General features: G+C 54.6%; 3 protein-coding genes and 1 long non-coding RNA gene across 25 annotated transcripts in view; 2 read left to right on the forward strand and 2 right to left on the reverse strand.

Annotated features, from left to right (window-relative positions):
- Positions 1 to 14,492, forward strand: part of SNED1 (sushi, nidogen and EGF like domains 1) — a 76,582-nt gene extending 62,090 nt beyond the window's left edge. The window contains exons 28-32 of one of the 15 annotated variants that reach the window (XM_025289308.3): positions 2,706 to 2,822; positions 3,349 to 3,439; positions 8,162 to 8,242; positions 9,094 to 9,131; positions 9,669 to 14,492. In XM_025289308.3, coding sequence (XP_025145093.1) covers positions 2,706 to 2,822; positions 3,349 to 3,439; positions 8,162 to 8,242; positions 9,094 to 9,130 — 326 coding nt within the window. In that variant the 3' untranslated portion in view covers position 9,131; positions 9,669 to 14,492. Of the gene's footprint in view, positions 1 to 574; positions 2,823 to 3,348; positions 3,440 to 8,161; positions 8,244 to 9,093; positions 9,132 to 9,668 lie in introns of those variants that run through there. The other 14 variants (XM_044945406.2, XM_025289307.3, XM_025289304.3 and 11 more) reach the window with 14 other exon arrangements.
- MTERF4 (mitochondrial transcription termination factor 4) lies at positions 14,361 to 20,193 on the reverse strand. Its single transcript, XM_006077127.4, has 4 exons — positions 20,042 to 20,193; positions 18,427 to 18,907; positions 15,973 to 16,157; positions 14,361 to 15,310 (listed from the first exon to the last, which is right to left on the reverse strand). Exons 1-4 carry the CDS (start codon positions 20,060 to 20,062, stop codon positions 14,960 to 14,962), a joined length of 1,038 nt encoding a protein of 345 aa, XP_006077189.4. The 5' UTR covers positions 20,063 to 20,193; the 3' UTR covers positions 14,361 to 14,959.
- A 140-nt stretch (positions 20,194 to 20,333) lies between these two features.
- LOC123465913 lies at positions 20,334 to 23,500 on the forward strand. Its single transcript, XR_006641238.1, has 2 exons — positions 20,334 to 21,600; positions 21,891 to 23,500. It is a non-coding gene; the product is annotated as an uncharacterized LOC123465913 (long non-coding RNA).
- PASK (PAS domain containing serine/threonine kinase) overlaps positions 23,194 to 27,450 on the reverse strand; it is a 35,801-nt gene continuing 31,544 nt past the window's right edge. For 3 of the 8 annotated variants that reach the window (XM_044945412.2, XM_044945409.2, XM_044945411.2), the window contains 3 exons: positions 26,124 to 26,257; positions 24,291 to 24,405; positions 23,194 to 23,865 (listed from right to left, as the gene is read on the reverse strand). In XM_044945412.2, the coding sequence (XP_044801347.1) occupies positions 23,472 to 23,865; positions 24,291 to 24,405; positions 26,124 to 26,257 (643 nt within the window). In that variant the 3' untranslated portion in view covers positions 23,194 to 23,471. Of the gene's footprint in view, positions 23,866 to 24,290; positions 24,438 to 26,123; positions 26,258 to 27,450 lie in introns of all 8 variants that reach the window. The other 5 variants (XM_044945413.2, XM_025289315.3, XM_044945414.2 and 2 more) reach the window with 5 other exon arrangements.

Below are 27,450 nucleotides of genomic sequence, written 5' to 3' on the forward strand. Positions count from 1 at the left end.
GAAGAATCTGCCTGCAATGCAGAGACCTGGGTTTGATCCCTGGGATGGGAAGACCCTCTGGAGAAGGGACTGGCAACCCACTCCAGTACTCTTCCCTGGGAAATCCCATGGACAGAGGAGCCTGCTGGGCTATGGTCCATGGGGTTGCAAAGAGACAGACAGGACTGAGCGACTCACACTTTGGCTCCCGTCAGGCTCACGATCAGACGAGGCCGGCCCCTCCTCAGTGAGTCTGGTTAGTTAGCTTTTGCTAAAGTAACGGCCGTCAGCCCAGGCACCCACCTATGAGCCAGAGCCCAAGCAGCAAGCGGCCTCCTGCCACCGTCCTCCTGGGGACCCGCGAGCCCCATTCTGTGCTGCTGTCCACTGCTCCACCAGAGGCCAGGTGGCAGGGAAGGGCGGGGTCTCTGCCCACGTGGTGCCTGAGTACAGCAGGCTCTCCTTGGCGGTGGTGTCTCGCACGCCTCCGGCGCATGCGCCCTCTCCGCCCAGCGCCTGGCCCCCGGGAGCTCACTCCAAGGGCTCTGGGGCCGCCTGCTGCTGTCAGCAGTGCGGCTCCCTGCCCTGCCCACAGCTCCTGCTTTGGGATGTGGAGACACCCACGTGAAGAGAGCCTGAGCTGTCTTCTGAGTGGGCCACCAGCCTGGCCTCCTTCCAGCAGTGGGCAGCGTGCAGGGTTGGCCGGGTTTCGGGATGCTGCCGGCAGGACGGCTGTGAGCGCATGCTGGGCCCTGGTGGGTCTCTCCAGGGCCGGCGCGGTCAGCGGCTCACCGTGGCCCGTCCTCTGTCCCACTGCCTGTCTGCCCTGGGCCTCTCTGTAGAAGGCTTGCTGTCCCGTGGGGCCATCTGGGCACTGCCTGTCAGGGCCTGGGCTGTTGCTGACGCTCTCAGCTTGCCAAGGTCCACGTGGAACTTTACACGGAACTTTCCAAGCTCCCGACGCCCTCTGGGCCTGAAACACACACTTGGCCGTTTCCCTGGGCGCAGGACTCGGGGCCCAGTCCCCTCGGCTCTCTGGCCATCAGCCCACGTCGTCTGCACTGACACTGCGGTCAGCTGTGCTCTCGCGTCCGTCTACAGTGACCTGCCCCTTCTCTCTGGAAGCTGTCAGACTTCTTTTTCTCAAGGAAAGGATGCCCAAGGGCACAGCCAACGCCCCTGTTTGGCATCTGCTCACCAAGCAGATCTCCAGGTCAGGGCCCCTCCTGGAGGAGTCCCAAGATGGCAACCTGCCATTCTGGGAACGTGGAGTGAATGTGGGGGCTGGCTGGTGTTCCTGTTTCCCTCTTCTCACCCAGGACAGCTTTTGGACTATGCGGGTCACATCCCACGGGAGCCTCCTCCGTCCCACACATAGGTGGCCTGTGGGCAGGACCTGAGCCTCCCGACCCCGTGATTTGTCCCCCGTACGGGAGCCCACTGCCCCACCACAGGGCACAGCCGAATCCTCGTCCCCAGCCTGTTCAAAACAGCCTTCAGTTTATTTACTGTAGTGTGTGTGAGAGGATGAACTCGGGATTCAGTAGACCGAGGCCACAGAAGGCGGGGCCCTGGTGAAAGCCCGTCTGCTGCACACAACCCCAGGCCCAGGGTCCCAGGCACGGCACAGGCGTTGGCCAGCCTGAGAAGAAGGCACGGGGTAAACGCGTCACCTGGACTCGACGGCACGGCACGACCGCTGTAACTCTACAGCAGCGCTCGCTTCCATGGGGACCCTCAGTCTTTGTGTCCTGGATGCTTGCCGACGCGTTTACAGATGGAATGGTCTCTGTGAACTACTTTGAAATTAATGCTTCAACTAAAGAAAGCGGATGGAAAGCTGGCAACAGGTGAAGCCAGCCGGGCAGATGCTCCTAACTGAAACCGAGTGGCGGCATGCGGGGTTCTTCATGCCCTAAACTGTTAAGCTTTGCCTTTTCCACAATAAAAGGCATCTTCAAGCCCTCAGCTCCCTTTAGCGAACCAGGAAACACAAAAGAACGTGGAAAGCTGGAGGGCAGAAAGGGGCGAAGGAAAGTGAAGTAGACCCGAGGAGGAAGGGGAGCAGCCGACAGAACCCAGGAGGCTACGGCGGGGTGGAGCGGGGGGCGGTGGGGTCTGCCCAGGCGGCACCTCACAGGGAGGCTGCCAAGGGGACGGCGGGAGAGCGGCTGGATCGGACAGTGGACGCTGACGGGGCAAGGCCAGCTCTGCCCCTCCCTGGCAGCGCCACTGACCGGCCTGCCTGCAGCTCCCGCCGTGCCATCAGGAGGCAGACAGTGGCCGCGGCATAAAGGCTGCCTGGTCGGGGCTCGGGGACAGGCACTGGAGAATGAGGAGGGCTGTCAAGGGTTGGCCTCTGCATTCCAAGCAGAAGAGTCCCGTGCACAGGGCAAAGTCAGTGGAAACGTGGGGCACGGGGCACAGACCAGCGTGGGGCAGAAGCCTCTCTGGAAGCGAGCAGAGCCCAGCCATGACAGGAGCCGTGGGCCCAGGCTCCTCCGCCATGCGACGGCTCGGCACTGAGGCCAGAGGAACCGCTCCGCCCTGCCTCCTCCGCTCCCCGGGCTAAGGGGCTCAGGGTGGGCACACAGGCCACCCTCTCCCCTCGGCGCTCTGACCATCCCTTGGGCCCACTGCTGTTGGGGACAGCAGGAGGCAGCAACGGTGATGCTTCCTGGCCCTCCTGTGGGGCCCGACGCTAACAGCTCATGACCCATTTGCAGACGCCCCTGGGAACTGCTCAGAAAACCCCTGTGAGAACGGAGGCACCTGCGTGCCCGGCGAGGGTGCCCACAGCTGTGCCTGCAGCCCAGGCTTCAAAGGCAGACGCTGTGAGCTCGGTGAGTGCGGGGCCGCCCCCCTTGCCTGCGGGGCCACCAGGCCTGGCCTGGAGACACCTGTCACGGGAGGCTTGCACAGGGGCCCGCTCACGGCACCCAGACCTCCAAGTGCACGGGCAGGGAGGCTGCCAGGCAGTGAGCCTCCAGGCCACCCACTGCCCAGATAACAGGGGGCTCTGGGGACAGTTACTCCGCAGGGACAGGAGGTGGTGGGGGGGGGGGGGGGGGGAGAGGGCCCTGCCGCCCTCAGACTTCTAGGACCAGGATGAGAGCAGATGGACAGAAGTTCCCACACCAGACACACAGCCCTTAGGCCTATCAGGCCAAGACTCTGGCGAGCCCAGAGGGAAAGCAGCCTGCAGGCTCCCGGGACCCCAACCCAGAGCAGCACCCGCAGTTGCTAAGCAGCCGGGACAGGGACCCAGCCCAGGAAGCCACGGGGCAAAGCCGGGACCACAGTGGCTGCAGGACGAGGGGACGCGGCTGTGAGCTCCTGGCGAGCAGCGGCCCCCCTCCTCTGTGCCAGCAGCCTGCACGAAGCTGCCCCAGCCCTGCACGCGGCTGTTCTCAGAGACCAAGTCCATGCCGGTCTGGGAAGGAGGCGTCTGTCGCCACGTGTAAGTCCCTGCTCCCCGCCTTCGCCGCGCCTGCAGTGTGCTCCCGGCCCTGAAGGGCTTCTGCCCAGTCCTCACAGCACCCTGAGCTCTAGCACGTTTGACACTGACCCCTTGCTGGTCATACCATTTGTGAACACCTCCCCCTATTCCATAGGCTGTCCTTTGGTTTTGTCGATCGTTCCTTTGCTGTGCAAAAGCTTTTAAGTTTGACTAGGGCCCATTTGTTTGTGTTTGCTTTTATTTCTTTTGTCTTGGGAGACGGATCTAAGAAAATATTGTTTCGATTTATGTCAAAGATTCTTTTGCCTGTGTTCTAAGGGTTTTAGTGTCAGGCCCTACATTCAAGGCCTTCAGCCTGTTTATTTCTGTATGTGGTGTGAGGACTGTGATTTAAATGTAGCCATCCAGCTTCACCAACACTGCTGGCTGAAAAGCCCATCTTTGTCACTATATGCTCCTGCTTCCTTTTTCATACATTAACGAACCATAGGTGGTGGACGGCTCAGTCACTAAGTCGTGGCTGACTCTGTGACCCCCGTGGACTGCAGCATGCCTGGCTTCCCTGTCCTCTACTATCCCCCAGAGTTTGCTCAAACTCATGTCTGTTGAGTCAGTGATGCCATCCAACCATCTCATCCCGTCTTCCCCTTCTCCTCCCACCTTCAATCTTCCCCAGCATCAGGGTCTTTTCCAATGAGTCAGCTCTTCACATCAAGTGACCAAAGTATCACAGTTTCAGCTTCAGCATCAGTCCTTACAATGAATATTCAGCACTGATCTTTAGGATGGACTGGTTGGATCTCCTTACAGTCCAAGGGACTCTCAAGAGTCTTCTCCAACACCACAGTTCAAAAGCATCGATTCTTCTGCACTCAGCTTTCTTTCTGGTCCAACTCTCACATCCGTACGTGACCACTGGACAACCACAGCCTTGACTAGACGGGCCTTTGCTGTCAGTGATGTCTCTGCTTTTTAATACTCTGTGTCTAGCTTTGTGATAGCTTTTCTTCCAAGGAGCGAGCGTTTTTGAAATTTCATGGCTGCAATCACCATCCACAATGATTTTGGAGCCCAAGAAAATAAAGTATCTCACTGTTTCCACTTTTTCCCCATCTATTTGCCGTGAAGTGATGGAACCAGATGCTTGAATGTTGAATTTTAAAGCCAGCTTTTTCACTCTCCTCTTCCACCCTCATCAAGAGGCTCTTTAGTTCCTCTTCTGTTCCTGCCATTAGGGTGGTGTCATCTGCGTACCTGAGGTTGTTGATATTTCTCCTGGCAATCTTGACTCCAGCCTGTGAGTCATCCAGCTCGGCATTTTGCATGATGTACTCTGCACAGAAGTTAAACAAACCGGGTGACCATATACAGCCTTGACGTACTCCTTTCCCAATATGGAAACAGTCCATTGTTCCATGTCCGGTTCTAACTCTTGCTTCTTAACCTGCATACAGGTTTCTTGGAAGGTAGGTAAGGTAGGTCTGGTATTCCCATCTCGAAGAATTTTCCAGTTTGTTGTGATCCACAATCAAAGGCTTTAGTGTAATCAATGAAGCAGATGTTTTTCTGGAACTCTCTTGCTTTTTCTATGATCCAGCAGATGCTGGCAATTTGATCTCTGGTTCCTCTGCCTTTTCTAAATCCAGCTTGTACATCTGGAAGTTCTTGGTTCACATACTGCTGAAGCCTGGCTTGAAGGATTTGAGCATTACCTTGCTAGCGTGTGAAATGAGCACAGCTGTACAGTAGTTTGAGCATTCTTTGGCACTGCCTTTGAGATTAACATGAAAACTGACCTTTTCCAGTCCTGTGGCCATTGCTGAATTTTCCAAAATGTGCTGGCATATTGAGTGCAGCACTTTCACAGCATCATCTTTGAGGGTTTTAAACAGCTCAGCTGAACTCTGTCACCTCCACTAGCTTTGCTCATAGCGATGCTTCCTAAGGCTCACCTGGGTTTGCTTTCCAGGATGCCTGGCTCTAGATGAGTCATCACACCATCATGGTTATCTGGGTCATGAAGATCTTTTTTGTACAGTTCTTCTGTGCATTCTCGTCACCTTTTCTTAATCTCTTCCGCTTCTGTTAGGTCCATACCGTTTCTGTCCTTTATTGTGCCCATCTTTGCATGAAATATCTCCTTAGTATGCCTAATTTTCTTGAAGAGATAGATCTCTAGTCGTTCCCATTCTACTGTTTTCCTCTATTTCTTTGCATTGTTCACTTAAGGCGTTCTTCTCTCTCCTTGCTGTTCTCTGGAACTCTGCATTCGGTTGGGTTTATCTTCCCCTTTCTTCTTTGCTTTGTACTTCTCTTATCAGCTATTTGTAAGGCCTCCTCAGACAACCATTTTGCCTTCTTGCATTTTTCTTGAGGATGGTTTTGGTCACAGCCTCCTGTACAATGTTACAAACCTCCATCCATAGTTCTTCAGGCACTCTATCAGATCTAACCCCTTGAATCTATTTTCATTTCCACTGTATGATCGTAAGGGATTTGATTTAGGTCATACCTGAATGGCCTAGTTGTTCTCCCTACTTTCTTAAGTCTGAAGTTCGCAATAAGTATGTGTATGGGCTTATTTCTAAGTTCTCTATTCTGTTCAACTGATCTGTATGTCTGTTTTTGTGCCAATACTACACTGATTTGATCACTGTAGCTTTATAGTATAGGCTGAAGCCTGGGTTATACTTCCAGCTTTGTCCATTATTCTCGGGATTGCTTGGCAATTCGTGTTTTGTGGTTCTATATAAAGTTCAGGATTATTTGTTCTAGTACTATGGAGAATTTCATAGATGTTTTGAAAAAGATTGCATTAAATTTGTAGATTGTTTGGGGGAGTATGGCTATTTTAACAATATTAATTCTGCCAATCCAAGAGCACAGGATATGTGTCCAATTCTCTGGGTCATCTTTAGCTTCCTTTATCAATGTTTTAGTTTTCAGCATATAGGTATTTCATCTCCCTGGCTAAGTTTATTCCTGGGTTGTTGTTGTTTTATGTGATTTTAAGCAGGTTTTTTTAACTTTCTCTTTCTGATATTATTAGTGTAAAGAAACACAACAGACTTCTGTATACTAATCTTATATTCTGCTGCCTTGCTGAGTTCATTTAATAGCTTTTGCGTGGAGACTTTACAGTTCCCTACAGACTGTGATCTCATCTACAGACAGGCCCAATTTCCCTGTCTTCTTCCAATCTGAACACCTGTTTCATTTTCCCATCTGAGTGCTGTGCCCAGCATTTCCAACACTGCACTGAATAGAAGCGCTCAGAGCAGACCTTCTTTGGCTCCTTTATTGTTTGATTTTTTAAGGCAATTCAGACAGACCCTTTGAGGCCTGCTTTAGGGTGGCTTTAGCACAGCTTTATTCCGGGGTTCATCCTGCCTCACTTTTAAAGCAAGGCCTTTCTGGGGTTTCTGCTGCTCTGCAACAGCCTACCGTTAATCCGGACCTCCCCACTCTGGGTCTGGGACTGTCCAGCTCCTCTGTGTTCCCCTCTGCCCACCTCTGTCCACCCTGTGCACGCACAGCTTCATCTCCAAGGGGAGCCCTCTCCAGAAGTCTGGAGCTCTTCCTCTGTACAGCCCCCTCCTTGCTGGACTCTGACTCACAAATTCCTGCCACCTCTGCTTCCCCAATTCCAATCTCGTGTTTCACCAACTCAGTGCAACCACTGTGTGGATCCCCCTCAACCCACCACAGCCCAACAGCGCCTACAGGCGGAGTGCCGCACAGCCACGGCGCTCGTGTGCTCCCCTGCTCTTCAGGCCAGTCCTGCGCTGTTCTCTAACGTCCGAGAAGACTCACTTCCTGTATCTTGCCCAGTTCTCCAGTTGTTCACGTGTGGTTAATTCCAGATCCTGCCACGGCCAGATGACTGGAAACGGAAGTCTTAGCTAAGGCTTCAGATCCTAAGGCTCTCCTAGACTGAGCTCATGAGCTGGGGTTTTACCCACTGAACTCCCTGGATTTCTTTCAAACAGCTCCAACATTCCAAAAGCTTTAATGTCTCACTTGTTGTTCTCTATAAACTTGTGACAGAGGCAGGATAAGCAATTCCCGTTTTGTATGAAACTGAGGCTTAAGTTCCAGAGGCATCTCAGAGTACACTAGTTAGTAAGGCAGGGCTGGAGTAAAGGCTCCTGTCCTACATGTCGCCCACATCTAACGCCTGCATCTCCAAGGTTTCTCCATCAACTTTCCAGAAGAGGACAGTCTTACTGTTTCAAAGCTTTAGGGCCAAGTAGCCCGTCTCATGGAGAAGGAAATGGCAACCCACTCCAGTATTCCTGCCTGGGAAATCCCATGGACAGATGAGCCTGGAGGGTTACAGCCCATGGGGTCGCAAAGACTAGGACACAGCTTAGCAACCAAACAGCAACAACAACGTCTATCTCAAGCAAGACATGCCTTTCAAACAGCAGGCTTTATCTCTTACATGACTTTGTCAACACTCATCAGGATGTATACTTAAAATGGGCATATCTTATTTTATGAAAATTATACCTTGATAAAGTTGTTTTAAAATTACATAATTTTTATGTTGACATTTTAACACATCTATAGGAGAAGGTTTTATTAGGAATAAACAGCCTTCCTTAGCAACAGCCTTCCTCAGAGGCCTGCACAGTTACTGTGGGTTGATGTGGCTAAGGTGAAGGAGCTGGGCAACATTCCGCTCAGCCCCTGGCTTCACAGAGCTCTCTGGTGACGCAGGTATAAGAGAGTCTACAAAGTGCACCCGGACACCTGCTTCAAGGAGAGCTGTGAGAGCACCCGCGCCAGAGCCCCAGACAGGTGCGTCCTGGGGGGGGGCCGAGCTGTGCCCATGGTGGTCGCTGAGAAATGGGGCCAGGGTGGCCCTGCTGACTGGGGCTGGGGGATGCCACAGGCCATGGCTAGGCCTGGCTGCCAAGATGTACAGCCTGGCTATGTGTATAGCAGCAGAGAGATGGGCGCCGTGGGCATGGGGCGTGCTGGTGGGTCACAGGGCAGGTGCTGTGGGAGCTTACATGGTGGGTGGGGGTTGGGAAGATCACAGGGTGGGCGCTAGAGGAAGTCACGGGGTGGGTGCTGAGGCATCACTCTGGTTATGGAAGTTCACACAGTATCTGGCACTAGTATTAAGAAGTGTTACTGACAAGCCCAATTATATAAATATGGTAAATCTCTATCTACTTTTTATTAACTCTCACCCAGGTCTTTCCCCAAAGGGGTCAAGGTAGCCACAGAATTATACAACGCACTGCCTGAGTACAGACAGCAGAGTCCAAACCTCAGTCACATTCTCCACAGACCAACCAGGTGCCACAGGCCCTGGGTCTCGCGTTACTGAGTCCAGGTGAAGCCCCGTTGCTGCCTGACCCGAGCGCATCGCCTGCCTCCCAAGATCCCGTCCCCCACACCCCCATTCACTCAGGCCCAGCAGGCACCCACCTGCCTTCACTCCACGACACCCACGCCAAGCCCGGTGGGCACCGAGAGTAAGACGCTAACCTGTGTCCTTGTCTCACTGACTGCACTCCCAAACTGCAACGCGTGTGAGCAAAAGACCAGACAGTCTCAGGACCGAGAGCCGGGGCTAAGGCAGCTGCCAGGTCAGAGGGACGCATTCTTTTTCATAACCCACATTTCTCCAATTATTTCAGGAAACAAAGTAACAGTCCTACACTGAGGAAACCCTAAGGTACGTCCCCTGGGCCGCAGAACTGCTGTGAAGTCTGAGGAGGGTCCCAGCACTGGGTCCTCAGGCGGGCTGCCATCCCCCTGTGCAGCTCTGTGTCAAAGACTCTCGGACCGTAAGGTTTCAGAGCTTCCTAAGGGGGTCAAGATGAGTGAGGAAAATAATCCTTAAGGCCTCCCAACAGACATAAATTTAGCCCAAATACACTGAACCCCACTGTGTCTCAAACAGCAGACACACGCCTTGCCCAGTCACCAGCAATGGCAATGGAGGGCTGGCTGAGCTCTCAGAGGCTGAAGACCACCTGCCTCAGGGAGGCGGGACTGCCAGGCCCGCAGGGAGGACACAGAGGCGCAGCCTGGAGCCAGAGGTGGAGAGGCTCCAGAAGCGCCCAGCCCTGCAGGGGCGGCCACTGGGGGGGGCGCTGACCTCACACTGGGGGCTCTTGCACTGGGAGCCCAATGCTCGTGCACGGGACCCTAAGCATTCAGAGAACCTGAAACAAAAGGGACCTTCTAACACTATTCTTATTTATGCCAGCATTTCCCAACCTCTTTTGGCAATTCAGCCCCCTGTGACTCCTACCTCCCCACAAGGAAACTCTGAGCAGGTCTCAACAGTCTAGAAGATGCTGGGCTAACCCAGAGACCCACCTAGTGACTGACACAGCTTCTTGTCAGCATGACGGCCCTGGGAATGAAGGAGGCATTCTGGCTGGGCCAGGGCAGCTCGGCACTCAAGAAGCCCGTCTTCCCAGTGCTGCAGGAGAGGCGGGAGGCAGCCGGGGCAGAGCAGCTGCACACACAGCCTCCTGTTACTCAGAGGCCTCTGTAAACACCAGGAGCAGCAGAGCCCTGCAGGCCCAGGCTGACACTAAAGCAGATCTTGGAAGGAGGAGGCTGGGCCCACGGGTGGGGCAGCCACACGTGAGCGGGAACATGTGACCTCAGGCAGGTGGCCCACTCCCCCCACCGCCACATACTCAGAAGATGCACTCCAAGGCTTGCACGAAGTTCACCACCCACAGATACAACTTGAGTGTGAAATGTTTATACTGCAATAAGTCACCTGAAAGAGAATATATTTTATTAGAACTCACCCAATAAATCCATTTCTATAAAAACAAATCAGAAATCCTCAACTATTAACTTATCAAATACTAGCTTTTAGAACACCTATTCTGAATACCGATTCTTAGGTGCTTCGCTATAGCTCAGACGGTAAAGAATCTGCTTGCAGTGCAAGTGACCTCGGTTTGACCCCTGGGTCAGGAAGATCCCAGGGCAACAGGAATGACAGTCCACTCCAGTCTTCTTGGCTGGAGAACTCCATGGACAGAGGAGCCTGGTGGGCCACAGTTCATGGGGTCACAAAGAGCCGGACACGACTGAGCAACTAACACTACACTACGGTACTACTGCTGTTCTTAGAACGACGGGAAACACAAACAAGCAGGAACATTACTTCTCTGGAGTAGCCTGGTGGGCTACAGTCCAGGGGGGCGCAGAGTTGGACACGACTTAGAGACTCAACAGCATAACAACAATTCACACACAACCATTCATCCAAGACCAAAGTGCAAGAACTCGTTTCAACAGAGACCAGGGACAGCGCATCTTCAGAGGGGTCACGGCATCGCCACATGAAGGGAGCAGCCTGTAGGCCTTGGGGCTGAGCTGTCCCGGACACCAGGGCGCAGCTGGTCCTCCACAAGCCTGCCCCACCCCCCACCCCCCACGTCAGAGGGGACGAGGCCCACAGCTCGAGGCAGGGAGGGGCGAGCCCTTTAGGTCCTCTGGGGGCAACAGCCCAGAGCCACTGTGTGAAGAGGAATGTGCACAAGTGCCCTCCTCCTCACACCCGGTCTGTTTTCTCTTCTAAGGACTCAGGATGTTCCTGCTGCGTTCCATCAACCTCACGCGTTTCTAAAGCCCAAGAAGATGAGGTCTAAAATCAGACTGAAAACAGCGTCCTGGCTGGAGTCAGTGGCCTGAGCAGCTTCCCTCCTCTGGCCTCTGAAGACAGTCGGCCAGGCCAGGCAGGCATCAGCCACAGGCAGGGAGACCTCCAGGACAGACCCTCACCAGATAGAGCCCAGGCTGCTCTAAGCGGGCACTGCACACACGTCTGCCCCGGGGGAGCAAGGCTGCCCGTCAGGAATGCTTCTGCAACCTTCAGAAACCAGCTTTCGGATTCCAACATCAGAAAAGGATTCTCCCCTTAGGAACCAACCACCAAACTGAGGAGGAACTGCTATCTACAGCTTCCAAAGCAAAGACCACGGGGCTGGGAGAAGGCGCAGAGGTGAGGCACACTGGAAGCCCTTCGGCGGGCTCTCCTCCGCCAGCAGTCTGTGCTGACCGTTTGCAAGTAGTGACCCGCCATATGGACCAGCTGATTTTGAAAGAGAAAATGATAGCCAACACTAAGGTGGAGCTTAAACAGTTTTCATCTACAGCTTTTTCCATTAAAGTCACAGTACTTTGGGCCTGTGAACCAGACGGTCACTGCGGCAACGACTCAGCTCTGCAGCTGCAGCACGAATGCAGCCACAGGCGTGCGACTGATGGGGATGGCTGGGTCCCAATAAAACTTTATTTACAAAAACAGGCAGAGCCAAGTCGGCCACGGGCCATGCTGAGCTCAGCCCTGGTCTTTGAGGCCATAGGCTTCAGCCTATCCCCAGGATGACAAGTCCCACCAAGGCACCAAAGACCTCAAGGGTTTCAGGGAAACCTCAATGTTTCAAGCCCACATGGAAAGCCAAAGCAGCATGTCCACCAAGCACAGCAGGGCTCCTCCCACAAGCCAGGCGATGTGGAGAGGACTAGATGCTGGGAAGGGGCTCCCTGAGGCCACAACTCATGCAATGCTGTTGGGGGCCACCAGGTAGTATGCACCACCTTCCACACCCTCCTCCTTCACACGCCGAACACCGCATCATCCTGCCAGCCCGCTCTCCAGCACGCTTCCTCCCTGCAGATGAGGTGAGGACCAAAGCCGGGAAGCCCACCTGACACCGTGCTGAGCGTTTAACAGCCAACCCAGGCTGGAGCTCCAGGCCCGGGCACCTCCCAGCGATCCGGCTCCAAGTCAGCACTACAGCCCAGAAAGGCCTCCTTCCTTTCAACTTTTATAAAAAACTTTTACAGAGTTATATTTTAGGCTTTTTACTTATATTAAAGTTCTGTGTGCATATGTCTGTGTATTATGCATTCTGTCATTTCCAGCAAGGACGTCTCTACTGTAATCCCGAAGGTACCCCGTCTCCAAGGCCCACCTGGAGAAGACAGCAGAGATCAGTCCCGGGGCCCCGGTGCCGGGAGAACCGAGGAAAGCGCACACGTACACACGCGCTGCTGACCTGCGCTGCGCCGGGCCCTGCCGCTGCGCCATGGAAGCTGCGGCGCCAGGAGCCAACGGCGCAATCACTGGGGAGTGCGTGGAACGCGCCACTGCCGCGGTAACAACCTCAAGCCCTCAGCCACAAGGCCAACGGAGCGTGCTCCTGTTTTGACCTTAGAAGCCTTTGTTCCTACAAGAAACAGTCTACTGAATCCAGAGTGTGGTGCTGTGTTCTTATGATTAACCCCTTTTGATGTCTTATAAATTATATATCTAGTAGAAGACTTCCTGATGCTAAAGGAATTATAATCTATCCTTAAAACATTACAAATGAGCCCCTGCTTTTGCCCACACGGCTCCTTCGTCAAACTCTAATGTCATCCTTGGAAATCCTCAGAGTCCACCCAAAGGAATGAGTAACACGGAGTCAGAAAACTGTCAGGGGCATACACAGCTCTGTGTGGACATAAAAGGAGCAATCATGGGCTGCCAAGGCAGTCTTGTGCTAATCAAAATGTGGATCAACTGACCACACAATCGAGCTTAAATTTAAGATTCTGCTAGCCCCAAATGGGGAGCACAAGAGCAACACCCCAGGTTCCAGGGACAGCGCCAGCCACCAAAAGGCGACACAACACAAGAGCCAGGAAACCTCCTTCCCGTGGTCAGAGAAGGCAGTGAAGGTGAAACCTCCCTTTCCCCTGCACTGGGGCTGGCACGGCGCCAATGGGGAAAGCTACGCAGCACCTCGCTGCCCCCCACCAGCACCCCAGTAGACAAGGGTCCACCCGGCGTCAGCCAACCTCCGCAACTCTGCTGGGTCGGAACTGCTGCCGCCGATGCTGGACTCCCATGTGGAGGGACTCACGGGCCACTGGCCTTCGCAGAAAGCATCTCTGTGCAGTCGTGCTCCGGCACGAGCCTGGAGGCACAAGCGTCTGCTCCAGGTGCTAGTCCCCAGAATAAAACACGGCTCCCATCTCCCAACGACACCCCAGCACAGGCCGGAAAGGAACTATCATAAAAAATCTTTTACATAAAAGAGAAACAACACAAGCAGCCGTTTAGAATCGTAAGCTCTCACTGATCAACACAGGCGCGTTTGCTACAGGCAGGCTCAGCGCAGCATGTGAGCCTCCGCCACTGCCTGTGGGCCGGCTCAGCCTGCTGTGGGCCTGTCCTGAGGCTGCACACACGCCCTCGGTCCTAACGACACAACTGACCGCCGATGGTGCCGGGCGCTCCCAGGGGTCAGGCTCAGCCCAGTGAGGACTGCCACCCGACAGGACCTACAGTCTCTGCAGGAAAAATGAAGCCAAGTGCCACGACTCTCAGGTTTTGGGCACATGGCCAAAAATGTCTTTTGCAGCATCAATCCTGTGCCAGCCAGCCCGTCCCCGGGGAAGGGCCCCCAGGACATGGAGTGACCCCCATTCCCCCCCTGCCGAGCTTGTGTCCCCAGGACTGGGCCTCTACCTCAGAGATGAGCCCTGGTGCATACACCCAAGCCCATTCCCCAACCCCAGCTCTTCAAAGTTGCTCCTCAGAACCTCTGGCCTCCCCAAGGGGCCACCTCTGGTGCCATGGAGCTCCCTGCAATGATACCAAGCCCAGACCCTGGCCCTGGCTCCAGACCCCAACACCCCGTGACCCTGGCAGGCATGCATTCTCCTCTGGCCTCAGAAGCCCCGTCTGGACCATGTTCTGGCATGCTCCAGGTCAGCACTCCATAGCTGCCGGAGACGTCAGGACTAGATGTGGCCCCTGGACCGAGCTGGCGCAAAAGCAGGTTCCCCCACAGGTCAGAGATGGGCCTGTTGTTCAGAAATGCAAAAAGCGTCCCTTCACAGCGCTGGCATCAAGAAACTGTACAGGACAAACCACACGTCACCAGTCAGCTTTCTTTTACTCTGCTGTACACTGAACGCAATTACAAAGCAGTATTTTTTATTTAAAAACATGAGTATTTTTGTGGAAAATCTGCTACTTGTTGTCATTAAAATAAACTGTTGTGATGTACTAAGGCTTCACTGTCTTCTCCTAACTCTTTGTCACTAGAAGGATGTAAAATGACTCCTGAACCAGAAGAAACATCCCCACTGTGTCACAGAATTATCACCAACACAGATGACGGAGAAACAGCAAAACCAGACGCTGCCGCACTGAGCCCCCGACTTCAGGCGCTCCCAGCCTGTGGTTCCGGATGGAGCAGGGCCCTCCACACCAAACTCCCGACTTCAGGCGCTCCCAGCCTGTGGCTCAGGATGGAGCAGGGCCTCCACACCAAACCCGACCGATCAAGCCAAGGCATCTGCTGCTTAGTTTGGCCTGTCTACCTCTCAGGTGATTTCCAAACATTCTTTCATCAAAAGACCAGTTTAAGAATAAAAAATAACCTGAGAAGAATGAAGTGAGGTTCCCAAAAGCTTTGAGGAAATTAAAATAACCTTTCCTCTCTCTGGGCTCCCTTCACTCCAGTCCATCCATCACAGCTCCTGCTCCTCCTCCCTGTCCTCCTCTTCCTCCTCATCCAGACTCTCCTCGTCAGCCATGCAGCCCTCAGACTCCTCTTCCTCCCGGGCCAAGAGTTTCTTAAAAACCTCAAACTCCTCAGCAGAAGAAACTGCTGTTCTGGCCAGAAACTCAGCTTCTGAAACTCTGAGGATGTCCTTCAGTAAAGGGTTGGGGACCTGTGTCTGCCCCTTCTTGTCAGGGGTCTGGTACCGGCCCAGCCGCTCCAGGAACATGTGTCTCTGCTTGGTCTTGGTCATGGAGTACTGCAGCAAGTCCGTCTTCACAATGTCCACGTGTTTAATCCCCATCCTGAAATAGGCATACTGGAGACACAGACGTGGTTAGGAAGGCAGCTGCAAAAATCCTGGTAGGTTCCTAAAGCACAGCCAACTGCAACTGTCCAAAAGCACTCGGAGAAACCTGACTAGTCAACAACGGCAGAGCACTGTGACCCCCAGCATCTGCACGATGGCCGACAGCTTTCAAAGCATTTTCAAATTTATATCGAGAAAGATGCGGCAAAAAATAAAGGGCAGGAAGGAGAAATTAAGTTCTATTTTTCTTCATGGGGTAAGAAAAACTGGGAGCATGAAAAAAAATAGGTAAATAATTCAGAAAACATCTAGGATCTGACCTAAGCCATCAAAATTGTTACCAAAAACTTTAGAACAACCTTCATACTTACATTTCTAAGATCAACATGCAAAACAGATTTGAAAGAAAGGTTCCAGCTAATTTTAAATTAGGTATTTCAAGCAGAGGTCTCATATGAACTCTAAGAATGGGCCTGAGTCATCCATTATCAATGGCAGAAAAGTTGCAAAAGATCTTTTACCTGTGGCAAAGAAGACTCAAAACTGAATTTCTGGCTGGTGTTGGGCCAAGAGGGTTTAATCTTGACCTTGTCTGCTTGCCCAGGTGAGTCAGCTGACCCTGACTACACTGGAAACCTGCTGCCACCCATCACGCCACCAGTCATTCTTACCTGAAATTTGTACTCCAGCTCACCAGGGTCCTCCCGAAGAACATACGGGCACCTGTGCAAAATCTCGGTGACTTGCTTTGCGGTGAAAAGGCACTTCTCCTTAAGGACCCCAACAATGACTTCAACATCCTGCTGACGCATGGTGAAAATTTCAGGGCAACAGTAAAGCACCCTCTTTAATTTCCCTGAAGATCATTAAAAAGGGCAAGTACATCATTTTAGGATATTCCAGAAACCCAAGGGGCCAACCACACCTAAATCAAGCCAGAATTTAAAAAACAAACAAGGATCCTCTCCTCCACAGGAGTGCCAACTTCAGATATGTCTTCCCAGGAGCACTGTGGAAGCAGAAGGGGCCAGAATGGCTCAACTCCCCAGTGACACCCTCTCGCTCCTCACTGCCCAGCCCCAGCTGACAGGTGCCTGCTTCATATGCTAGGGCCCCTCGTGCCCTCCTCGCCTAGAAGAGACTTTCACAGGGATGTGCTGGGAAAGCCAGACAGGAGGGTGAGGCAGCAGTCTCTCCCACGCTGGGGCTCTGGACTCATGTTTCCTCCTGCAATAAAACAGTCCTTGGCACATTCACAACCAACATCTTAGGACCTAGGAGCTGGAACGCAATAAAAAGTGGTTCCACAATAACAGCGTAGTAATAACAGCGAGAATCCTGACGCACAAGCACAGAGACTGATCTCCGGCTTCGCAGGGGGCCGCAGGTCTCATCCACACTAAGGCACTTCTGAGGGACAGGGGCTCTATTAGTAACTGTATTAGGAAAACTGGCGGAAACTGAGACTATCCCAGGCAAACTGGGGCATGTGACCTTCCTATAGATAACCGAGTAACACTCAGAACCTAGAAACTGGAAACCACTTAAATAAACTGTTAGATCTCCCTAACAGTTGAGTTAATGTCTTGATAAAACATACTCAGGAATGAATTTCAGGAGTTTAGTGTTTATCTTTGCAGCTTAAGGTCACGCTGAGCTTGCTAATTTATAATGAAGGCACGTAAGGCATTAGGGTTTCCCAGGTGGTGCTAGTGGTAAAGAACCCACCTGCCAATGCAGGAGACAAAAGAGATGTGGGTTCAATCCCTGGGTTGGGAAGATCCCCTGGAGAAGAAAATGGCAACCCACTCCAGTATTCTTGCTTGGAAAATCCCATGGACAGAGGAGCCTGGTGGGCTACAGTCCATGAGGTCACAAAAAGTCGGACCTGATTGAAGCAACTGAGCTCAAGGATGGTGTTAAGTTGAGCCTTTCAGATTACACTGCAACAGGTAATCTGTTAGGAGAAACACACACCATTACCTTCTGCTCATCTTCTAGAGAAGAAAAGGAGGCCTGTAGAGATCCTCTGAAATCTGGACTCCCAACCTTTTCTCCCCTTTCCCCATCCCCAACAATACTTCACCAACAAGAGACAAGAATGAACAAACAGTGGAATTCCTCTGGTGAACGTGGGTAGGGGTCCTTGGCGATCCTCATGAGCCCCTACCCTCCTCCTCTAGAAAAGCCCACAGAGAGACCCAGTGGGATTTCCCTGGTGGTGCAATGGATTAAGAATCTGCCTGCCAGTGCAGGGGACACAAGGTCAAATTTGGGAAGACTGCACGTGCCTCAAAGCAACCAAGCCCATGCGCCACAACCAGCGAGGCTGCGCCCTGCAGTGACGGCAGCCTGCACGCCTGGGGCAGAGCTCGTGCCCTGAAATGGGAGCAGCCACGGCGACGAGAAGCCTGCACGCTGCAACCACAGAGCCGTCCACGCAGCAACGAAAGCCCAGCGCAGTCAAAAATAAAATTCATTCATTAATTTAAAAGAGAGAGAGATCCAGTGAACTTCTAGGATTTGGGGGGAGTGAATCCTGTGTGTGGGCGGGGGGGAGACGGTGGCTGGGAAACGGCCACTCCACCTGTGTCCCAGGAATCTAGGAAGATTTCACATTTCCCATTAAATGGAGACACCCGACTGGAATCCAAGCCTTTACGGGGAACTCTAAGTGTCGGTAATGCCTCACGCGGCTCCAGATCCCTCTCCTCATTCCGCAGGCACGGCCCCGGGATGAAGGAGTCTAAGTCTCTGGCTTCACATCACAGACACACAAAGCACTGAGCCTGCCCCGAGTCAATTTAAGCATCCAAGGGGACACGCACACACACGAGCCAACGCCACACGCTGACATGCGCAGGGCCCACACCACGCGCCACCGCCGTTCCAGATGCCAGAGCCCCCACAGGGAACACACCAGACAAGAGTGGTCACTCAGGTCCCCCTCCCGCCTGCAAGGCCCTCTGCAGAGGTCACTCTGCCTCCTCACCTCTAAGCCAAATCACGCATTCCTCTCAAGGACTTTTCCCCCCGCAGAAACCTCCTCAATCCACCTCCCCAGGCTATTCGGTCTCCAGCTCTGACTCCTCAGCACTACATATAAAATCCCCACCACCTCATACCTTCTCCAAGGCCCAGCTTTCGCAGGTAACTGGAGCGCTTCTTCATTTGCATCACAGGCAGTTTCAATAACTGAGGACTTTTCTTCAAGGCCACACACACAGGCTCTGGATTCAAACCCAGAAGTATTAATTCTGAAATGATGTCCAGCATCTGTTGAGGGTGGGTACCTGGCTGTATGCTGAGCAGTTCATTAACATGGACATCACTAAAACCCATGTCCCGGAGGGAACTGACAAACTTCTCTTGCAACACAGGAGTTCTCTGCTTCTCAAGGAGGCGCTGACTCAGCCCTGTTCTGTGCTCTGGTTTCTGTGCACATTTTGGGGGTTCAACAAAGGACGACTCCTCAAGGCCCCCTCCACTGGAGGCTGTCATTAGCTTACGCAACAAAAAAGCAGCCGTCCTTTTCCGTCCTGCAGGCCAAGTCTGCCTAGCAAGGAGGGCCCAGGTAAGGGGCGTCAGACGGTGCCAATCAAAGACCTGTAAGACACAAAGGGATTGCATTCCTCATCACACCGATGCAACGGACACCACAGGATTTCTGAGTCAGGGTCTTTAGCTCGTTGGTCTCACACAAACATAAGTTTTTATAAGCAATCTGCAAAATCATAACTGAACTTTAAAAGCCTAGAGAGAAAGAAGTTCATGTACAGAGAACAGAGTTTGCAGAAGGATAGGTTTGCTTTTGCTGCTCTAACTGAGGGGACAGGGACAAGGAGGGATTGGGAGAACAATTTCAAGGCCACTGGGTAAAGTACGCCTTGAGGTGTGGGGGGTCCTCAATGCCTTGGAGGGGGGTGGCTACAAATTTAGCTGAGAGATTAACCAGAAGAAAAAAGTGTATTTATATGCGTATGTTGATTCAGGAAAGAGGTAGCTCCCTAAATGACTACAGCTGGGGGCAAATGGGGGAGGAAGGTTTCTAGGGGAAGAGCAAACGGAAGGGCTCTTCGGGGAACAAGTGGGAGCCCAGAAAGTCTGTGACAGTGTTTATGTTGATACCAGGGGTCGTCCCTCTTTTTTTTCCCTTCAAGGCGGTAAAACTCCCCAGGAGAAAGGCTCTGTGGCGCCCTCACTCCCGGAAAGCTCTGCTTTTAGTGAGATAAGGGCCGCTCCAAGCAGGCTTCTTTCAGTCTCTGCTGAATCTCAAACGTCTTTAGTTTCAAGTCATTTCTGTGCCAACTCTGGGGTCCGAGTCGGTAGCCACACCTGAAAACTCCATATCTCGTACCAGTCTCCAGATTCACCTAACTGCATTCATTCCACAAACGGAACGCCGTTAGCCTGCCAGCCAACTACAGCATTCCCGTTGACCTCAGAACTCTTAGGGGTCAGGCCGGCGCGCCACCAACGGGGCCCGATCCCCGGGTCCTCAACGCCCCTCAAGACGCGTCCCTGAGCCTCCCCAGCGCCCTCAGCCAAGCCCGCCCGCTCGGAGCGCCCGCCGCCCCTGTCGCCCTGTTTGTGGTCCAGCCGCGGCTTCGGCCCAGCGCCGGCGGCAGGCGGGGTGGGGACAAAGGGCTAAAACCGCGCCAACGCGGCGGAGAGCGCCGGAGGCCGGGGTGCCGCACACCTCCGCGACCCGCAGGAGACCGGAACCCGGCAGCACCTCACCTGCCGACCCAGCGCCGCCATAGCACGAACGCGGCGCCGGCTCCGCGGGCGCCGGAAGCGGCGCTCCCAGGACCCATAGCTTCCGCCCTCGCGCGTCCGTCGCTTCCGCCCTCCCCCTCGCAAGCGCAAGGGTGAGGGAGGCAGTTCCGCCCGGCCCTTCTCCACCTGCGTCCGGCCGCCTGCACCGTGGGCTCCCGGACCGCGGCCTCCCTGCTTCGTGCCCACTCTGACCGGATTCCCACTTTCCGGAGCTCCCGGCTGGCAGAACAAATGAACAGCCCCTTCCCCACACGCTCGCTTTTCGTAAGAGAAAACTGTAACCTCGGCTCACACCGGCCGCCCCCCTGGTCCCGCAGTAACCTCCCCGGAGAAAGGAGCTTAAGGCAGAGACTGGGGGGTCTGAATAAGATGGAATCGTCCCAGGTGACGTTCTTTAAGATTCGATGTGGAATCTGTATCCAGTAAGAATTTTAGTGTCGAGTTGAAATGAGAATGGAGTGATCACCAGGTTCCAAATGGGGTCTGGGGGCCGCGGAGGACCGGGTCTCAGCCCCCCTCCCAGATCCAGGGACGCCCCCGCCTACCCAGAGCAGCACCTGCCAGGAACAGCCTTATGGTCTCAGGAGTTCCTCTTACAGCTACGCAACCGTCTCAGACTGCAGCCCGTCCTTTGTAGACAAGCGCCCTGCCTTCTTGCCAGCTCCAATTATAATTCTTGATAAAAACACACATATTCTAGATGTGTTTAAACTGTCCAAAGGAACTCCAGAAGTCTACGGTTTTTCTTTTAAAAAGTTCCTCCCAACTTAGAGGTATGGTTTCCTTCTGGGATGAAATTGTTGCAGCCTAATTTGCATTTATTCTTAAATTTTGGATATAGACCTGTAATCGTTCATATAGAAACTGGGAATCTTTCAAAAGGGGATAGTGGTGAAGAAGAACAAAAGAGTGTACTTTCTCAGCTGCCTAAATTCCATCAGTTTCAAGCCCAAACCTTAATTTGTAAGCATTTCTTGTTGTATCTACTTGTTTCTGAACTGAGGAAAAGGACTTGATTTTTGCATGGATACAGTTTATAGAGTACCTGCTCTGGGCCAGGCACCAGACAGGATGCTAAAAATATATCTTTTCACAAAAGGATTATATCAAAAAAGAGGAAGGTTGTAAACCGTGTGGAACTCAAGAAATGGTTCTGTTTCTGTTGATTTGCTTTTTTACCCTGATTTTCTTCTTGAAATATGCAGCTGTCAGTACTGCAAAGCTAATCACGTTAATGCTTTTACACCCAAAGTCTAAGAACATCCTTGTGTGCCTCCCTGGAAGGAGTCACAGAACCTAAATAGGTGTCTAGGTCTAGAAAGAGGAGTGGCTGGCATGCAGGGATCACTCCAGAAAGTTGGCAGCAACGTCAGTGCCCTGAGAAAGCCTTGCTCTTTGGAATCTTAACTGTAATGTGGGGAGGAAAATTTTTCAGCATCTGCCTCAAAACTTTTCTGCCTGGATTCTTTCTGCAGAGAATACTCTCAAAGTGTTCAGGCTTTCCTCTGCCAACAAATCAGGTGAGTTTTAATTATTTTTCTTATACAGAAGTAACAGTTCTTGGAGACCTAGAACTTTGCATTTTCAGCCCATTGCACACCTGTCTGAAAAAAGCATTCTGTAACTTCTTCTGTATTATAAGCATAATAGAAACTACAAAGGAAAATATTTGGGTTTTTTTTTAACCTTTGAAGAGTTCTTAGAACATCATAAGACTTGTTTGATTCTGAAGAGTAAATGTTACTAACTTACTACAGACTTTAAAAAATACACTTCTAAAAGTCCTGCCTTTACTATCTCTGCTGGACAGAGGAAGAGCCCTCGTCATTCTCTTGAGACATCAGAGAGACTCAAGCAGCACTTCCTAAAGGGAAGGGATGGTGACATCCGATATCCCGGAAGTGGAGAATAAAATGAACTGTCATCAAGATAGCTGCATACTTCCTACACGAACACTGGAAACTGGGCGCAGGATCGCACCTGAGGCAGGCTGGCCCTGAGCATCTTCTCGGTCCTCTGGGCAGGAGCCTCGGCCCAGCAGAGTGAGGACACATGGGAAAGGGGTGCTGGGGCCTTGGGCTTGGTTTTGTTTTCTTCCTGCTATTTGAGCAGGGGGTAAAATGAAAGGTTTCCTTCTGACCCCAACCACTCCCTCCTCTCCAAAACAGATACAAAATAGAGGCTGAATTTCAGATTAGGGTGGATTGGAGCCTAGAGGGGAGGAGTTATCTGAGTGTGTGAGAGCTGCACTGGGTCCTGATCAGGACGGGGAGAGGGACACTCAGGGCCGGACACCCCCACATAGTCACAGGGGCTCCCTGGGCCAGACGCCCCCACATAGTCACAGGGGGGCTCCCTGGGGCCAGATGCCCCCACATAGTCACGGGGGCTCCCTGGGGCCAGATACCCCCACATAGTCACAGGGGGTTCCCTGGGGCCAGACGCCCCCACATAGTCACGGGGGGCTCCCTGGGGCCAGACACCCCCACATAGTCACGGGGGGCTCCCTGGGCCAGATGCCCCCACATAGTCACGGGGGTGGGGGAGACACCCCCCAACATAGTCAAAGGGGGCTCCCTGGGCCAGATGCCCCCACATAGTCACAGGGGGCTCCCTGGGGCCAGACACCCCCACATAGTCACAAGGGCTCCCTGGGCCAGATGCCCCCACATAGTCACAGGGGGTTCCCTGGGGCCGGACACCCCCACATAGTCACAGGGGGTTCCCTGGGGCCGGACACCCCCACATAGTCACAGGGGCTCCCTGGGCCAGATGCCCCCACATAGTCACAAGTGGGAGGTCCACGGGGCTGGATACTTCTGCATAGTCATGGGGTGCTGAGGTGCTGGGAGGGGTGGGGGTGGACAGCAGAGCAGAGACAGATGATGGGCCAGCCCTGCTGAGCTCTGCACAAGGGGAATGGCTGACACACCATGCCCTCCAGTCTCCTTAGACTGGCCAAGCTTCAGAGACTTGCTGGGCACAAAGAGGGACCCCCAAGCTGACCAAGGCGGAACCGCTGTGGCACGTGGAGACGCACAGATGGAAAAATAAGGAAATGAAGTGCTTGCCGTACCAGCGCTGCAGAAGAATTCATGTGGTCCAAGTCAGGGTAATTGTTTACTAATAAAACTGCTTTAATTTGGAAAACGTTCAAGGAAATAAGGAAACAGTTTGGTCATTTGGCGAACAGTTCTCCACACTCCACGTATCAGACAAGCGTACGCCAAATCAGAGGAAACAGAAATCAGGCACGTATACAAAAGTACAAAGAGAAATGAAAACCTCTCATATGCCTTTTGGAAATTCACAAATGAAAAGCCCTTTAATAGTACAAAACTCAAACACTAGAATGTTTTTTCAAGGCCATGAAAAAAAATGAATTCCATGTCTATCTTGTAAACTTAGAATAGTACAGCATCACTGGCTTTTGTTCTAACAGATGAGTTTTTAGAAAATGAGCTAGGCCTAATTCTTGAGCACTTCCTCTCTGAATGGACGGCACCTGAGAAAGCCATGCCTCCCTAACCGAGTGCCGGAGAGCAGCAGGGAGCCGGGTCAGCCGGCGCTCTGGGTCCCGCCCTGCTGCACGAGGGCCGGTGGGGCTCTGGGGCCCGAGCCGCGGCACTGGGGCTCCTGCCGTCCAGCTCCAGACCGACGGTGGACAGAGCTCTGCTCTCTGAAGGGGAAGAGAGGTAGGCCGCGTCACCTGCCCGCAACAGCGTTCTGAAACCCTTGGCTTCCCTCTGGAGGTATTCTGAAGAGCAGAAGGCACCAGAGGAACCCTGCAGAGCCCACCCGGCATCATTCGAGACTCGCCGGACCCTGCCGCTGTGCCAGAGCTGCACATCCAGACACAGCCCCTGCGCAGCGGGCCCCGGACGCACAGGCCCACCGCGGGCCCCGGCTCCCTCGCCCTCCGCTCTCCTCCTCGCCCCCGCTCTGGCCATCAGCACTTCACAAACCCTCTCCCTAGGCCTCCACCTCATCTGTGGATTTGTCCTTGTCACGGGCACCCACGGGCGTTCACCCACCTTCTAAGGCCCCCGGGGGTGTTCAGGGCCTCTGGAGTCCGGCTCACAGGCAGCAGGCTAGCCCTGGGCCCTCACCTTGGTGTCCAGGGCAGTGTGCAGGAGGGAGACCCCCTCCCCCAGAGGCAGGGAGCGACTGGGACCCCCTTGGCCCGTGGTGCACGGGCTGCGCTGCTCACCTGACTTGTTTAGCCGACACACCTCCTCCCAGGTGTAGTCCGCCAGGTTCACGGGCTGTGTCACCCAGGGGTCTGTCACCAGCTTCTCCAAGGTGGTACGCTGCTCGGGCACAGGCTGCAACAGCCCAGACATGAGGTTCATGAGGTCTGGGGAACGGAAGGGCATGTGGTCAGAGGGCTGACGGTGGCCCAGGCTGGGGGTGGGTGGCACGCACTGTGCGAGTGCAGGGCCTGGGCCTCCGATTCTGACCAGCACCGTGGGGCTTCTGGAAGGCGGGTCCCCGGCCATGCTTCCCGAAGTGCTGTGGGAGGTGTGTGGGGCCCCTGAAATGAAAGCTTAGTGCTCGAGCTCCCACGCTGCTCATGACACCAGCGGGCAGGAGCCCTCACGTGGGCTGCCCTCTGGGGCTCTAGAGACACAGAGCCATGGACACAGGCATCATGTGTCGCGAGGGGAGGGAGGTGGCCAGCTGTGGAGCCCCGGTCTCTCCCCACGGGAAGGGCGCATGAGTGCTGAGGAGAGCCCCAGCCCTGAGTCTGCATCTGGCTCCCACTTTCTTTAACAGTGTGGGTGTCACCGCAACTGGGGCCACTCCAGACCTCAGTGCCCAGGTGACTGTCCTGAGAGCCCAGGGGGCAGAATTCGGAGCAGCCCACTCCCACCCCGCTGCAGGTGGAACAGCCTCCCCAGGGTGGAGCAGCTCCCCCAGCCCCAGGGTGGGGCAGCCTCTGAAGGTGGAGCAGACCCCCAGGGTGGGGCAGCCCCCCAGGGAGCAGCCCCTAAAGGTGGAGCAGCCCCCCAGGGTGAAGCAGACCCTGAAGATGGAGCAGACCCCCAGGGTGGGGCAGCCCCTGAAGGTGGAGCAGACCCCCAGGGTGGAGCAGCCCCAGGTGCACCAGCAGGCTGCAAGAGCCCCACTATCACAGGGATCCAGAACGTTAGGAAAGCTCTACAGTTCTTCCAGGTGGCTCTAGACTGAACTGTGCCCCCTGCAGGTTCCCCATGTGATGATAGTAGGAGGTGGGGCCTTTGGCAGGTGAAGGGGGTCAGATGAGGTGGTGTGCCCCACCCCCCCAGCCTCAGTGCCCTTATCAGCAGAGGCACCAGAGGGCCTGCTCTCTCCTTTCTCTACCCGGTGAGGACACAGGAAGAGGCAGCTGTCTACCAGCTGGAATCCGCCAGTACCCTGACCTCGGGATCTCCGCCTCCAGACTGTGAGAAATAAACGTCAGCACTGTAAACCCCGGCCTGTGATGGGTAGGCATGGCAACCTGAACGGACTGAGACTCGGGCCTCCACCCTGAGCGAAGAACCCAGGTACAGGCCTGACGCCTAAGGGCGCCTGTCACCTCACCACCTGTGGTGATGAATGAGGACTCTGGGATCACATGTCATGACTGGGAGGCCTCAGAACCCCGTGGTCCGGCTCCCTGGAGCTCCTCCAGGCATGGGTCCCAGGGGCCATCCAGGCCCGCGGGCAGGGCTCGGCACTGCAGATGCAAGCCGCTCTCATAGCTCTGCGGGGAGCCGGCTCACAGGCGCTCCAGGAGGGACAGAACCCTGGCTCCACACAAGTGGTGGGGGGTCAAGTCCATCCCCCTCCCCGCGGCCATGCTCAGAGGCTGCCAGTGTGCCCCTCAGAAGACAGCCCCTCCGGTCCAAACTCCCTAAGATCAGTCATGACATCAAAGTCACCTCCAAATTGCCCTTCTGTTCAGATCGAAGTCTGAGAGGAATGGAAGAGAGAGCGAGCCGGCTGTGCCTGTGTGGGTGACACCGTGCGCTGCTCTGAGACAGGAGCCAGCCCAGGATGTCCGCCTGTGCGAGCTCACCTTCCGAGACCAGATACGGGGGGTTTATTGCGGCCTCCATGGTCTCCTCCAGCTCACAGAAGGGGTTCTCCTCGAAGATCAGCGTGTACAGCGTGACCCCCATGGACCACATCTCCAGCTCTGGCCCCCGGTACCTGCCAGAGGAAGAGGAGGCACTCGGGGCGCTGGGCCAGCCCCACAAGACAGCCAGGACCCCGCACGTCATCCAAGAGCAACCCCCAGCGAGACGCACCACACTCCTCAACCACGTCCGCCCCCCGCCAGGCACCCCCGCCAGCCACTGGGGATAAGACGACAAGCAGAGGCCCACTCAGCAGCGGAGAGACCAAGTCAGCAGGCGGCAAGGGGCCGAGCACAGTGTCCGCTGGGGAGCCTCCTGGAGCAGGAGGAGGGAACACCCAGGAGTGCAGGCAGCGCCAGGCCCCCAGGGACCTGGGGAGCCACGGCGGCGTCAGAGCAGGGCAGCCTGCCCTTCAGAAGAGACCTGAAGGAGCCCAAGGTGAGACTGGCACAGGCGAGCCTCTGTAAGGATGAAGCAAGCCCTCAGCAGCAGGAGGGAGGAGACGGTGGGGCGCGGAGTCCAGGCAGCCGCCAGCTGGAGGAGCGGGCCTCGGGGATGGCGCCCTGGGGTGCTCTTGGTTCTCCTCTGTGCTTACAGATCCCCTCCTCCCAGCTACCGTCCCTGGGCTCTGAGAGGCCGGCCCTCTGCCAGCCATCTACATGGTTCAACCCTAATGCCCACAGCAGACCAGGGTGAATCCACCTTTTCCTGCACAGAGGGCCAGGCCCCATGCTGCTAGCGTGCTTGGTCCCTCAGGTCTGGAGCTGTGGGTGGGGGCGGGGGCAGCCTGGGGAGCAGCTGTGTTCATCAGACAGGAGTGCAGATGCGGTGGCTGAGGGAGCTGGTGAGCAGAGGTCCAAGAGGAGCCTCTGCCTTCCAGAGGCCACAGAGGGCCGGGGACCCCAGGAGGCAGGAGCCAGGGGCAGGGGGCCGGGAGGCAATCATGAGGGCAGAGCTCAGGAAGTGAGAGGAAATGCCAGAACAGGAGAATGAGGCTTCAGCAGAAAAGAGATGGCAAGCACGCTGGAGGCCAGGAGAGAACACCGGCAGAGCGGAGCAGGGGTCAGCACTCCTGCTGTAAAGCGCCGGTGACGAGCGCAGGCTGGGGCCGCGTGGCCTCTGGACACTAACCCTCTCCACCACAGCTGCACAGAAGCAGCCACAGACACCCGTGAGCCCACAGGCGCAGCCCTGGGCCAACAGGACTGTCCTTACGACAGCAGTGGGGTCCAGTCTCCCACCCAGGGACGGAAGGCTGTGGAAACG

Source organism: Bubalus bubalis, chromosome 6, assembly GCF_019923935.1.
Source record: "Bubalus bubalis isolate 160015118507 breed Murrah chromosome 6, NDDB_SH_1, whole genome shotgun sequence".
Taxonomy (NCBI): Eukaryota; Metazoa; Chordata; class Mammalia; order Artiodactyla; family Bovidae; genus Bubalus; species Bubalus bubalis.

Coding starts and splice junctions, on each gene's coding strand:
- MTERF4 (XM_006077127.4), bottom strand. CDS start 20,062: ATGGCGGCGCTGGGTCGGCAG. Junction 18,908..20,041: donor TGGCGGCGCTGGGTCGGCAG/GTGAGGTGCTGC, acceptor TGTGTCTTACAG/GTCTTTGATTGGCACCGTCT. Junction 16,158..18,426: donor AAAGCTGGGCCTTGGAGAAG/GTATGAGGTGGT, acceptor AATGATCTTCAG/GGAAATTAAAGAGGGTGCTT.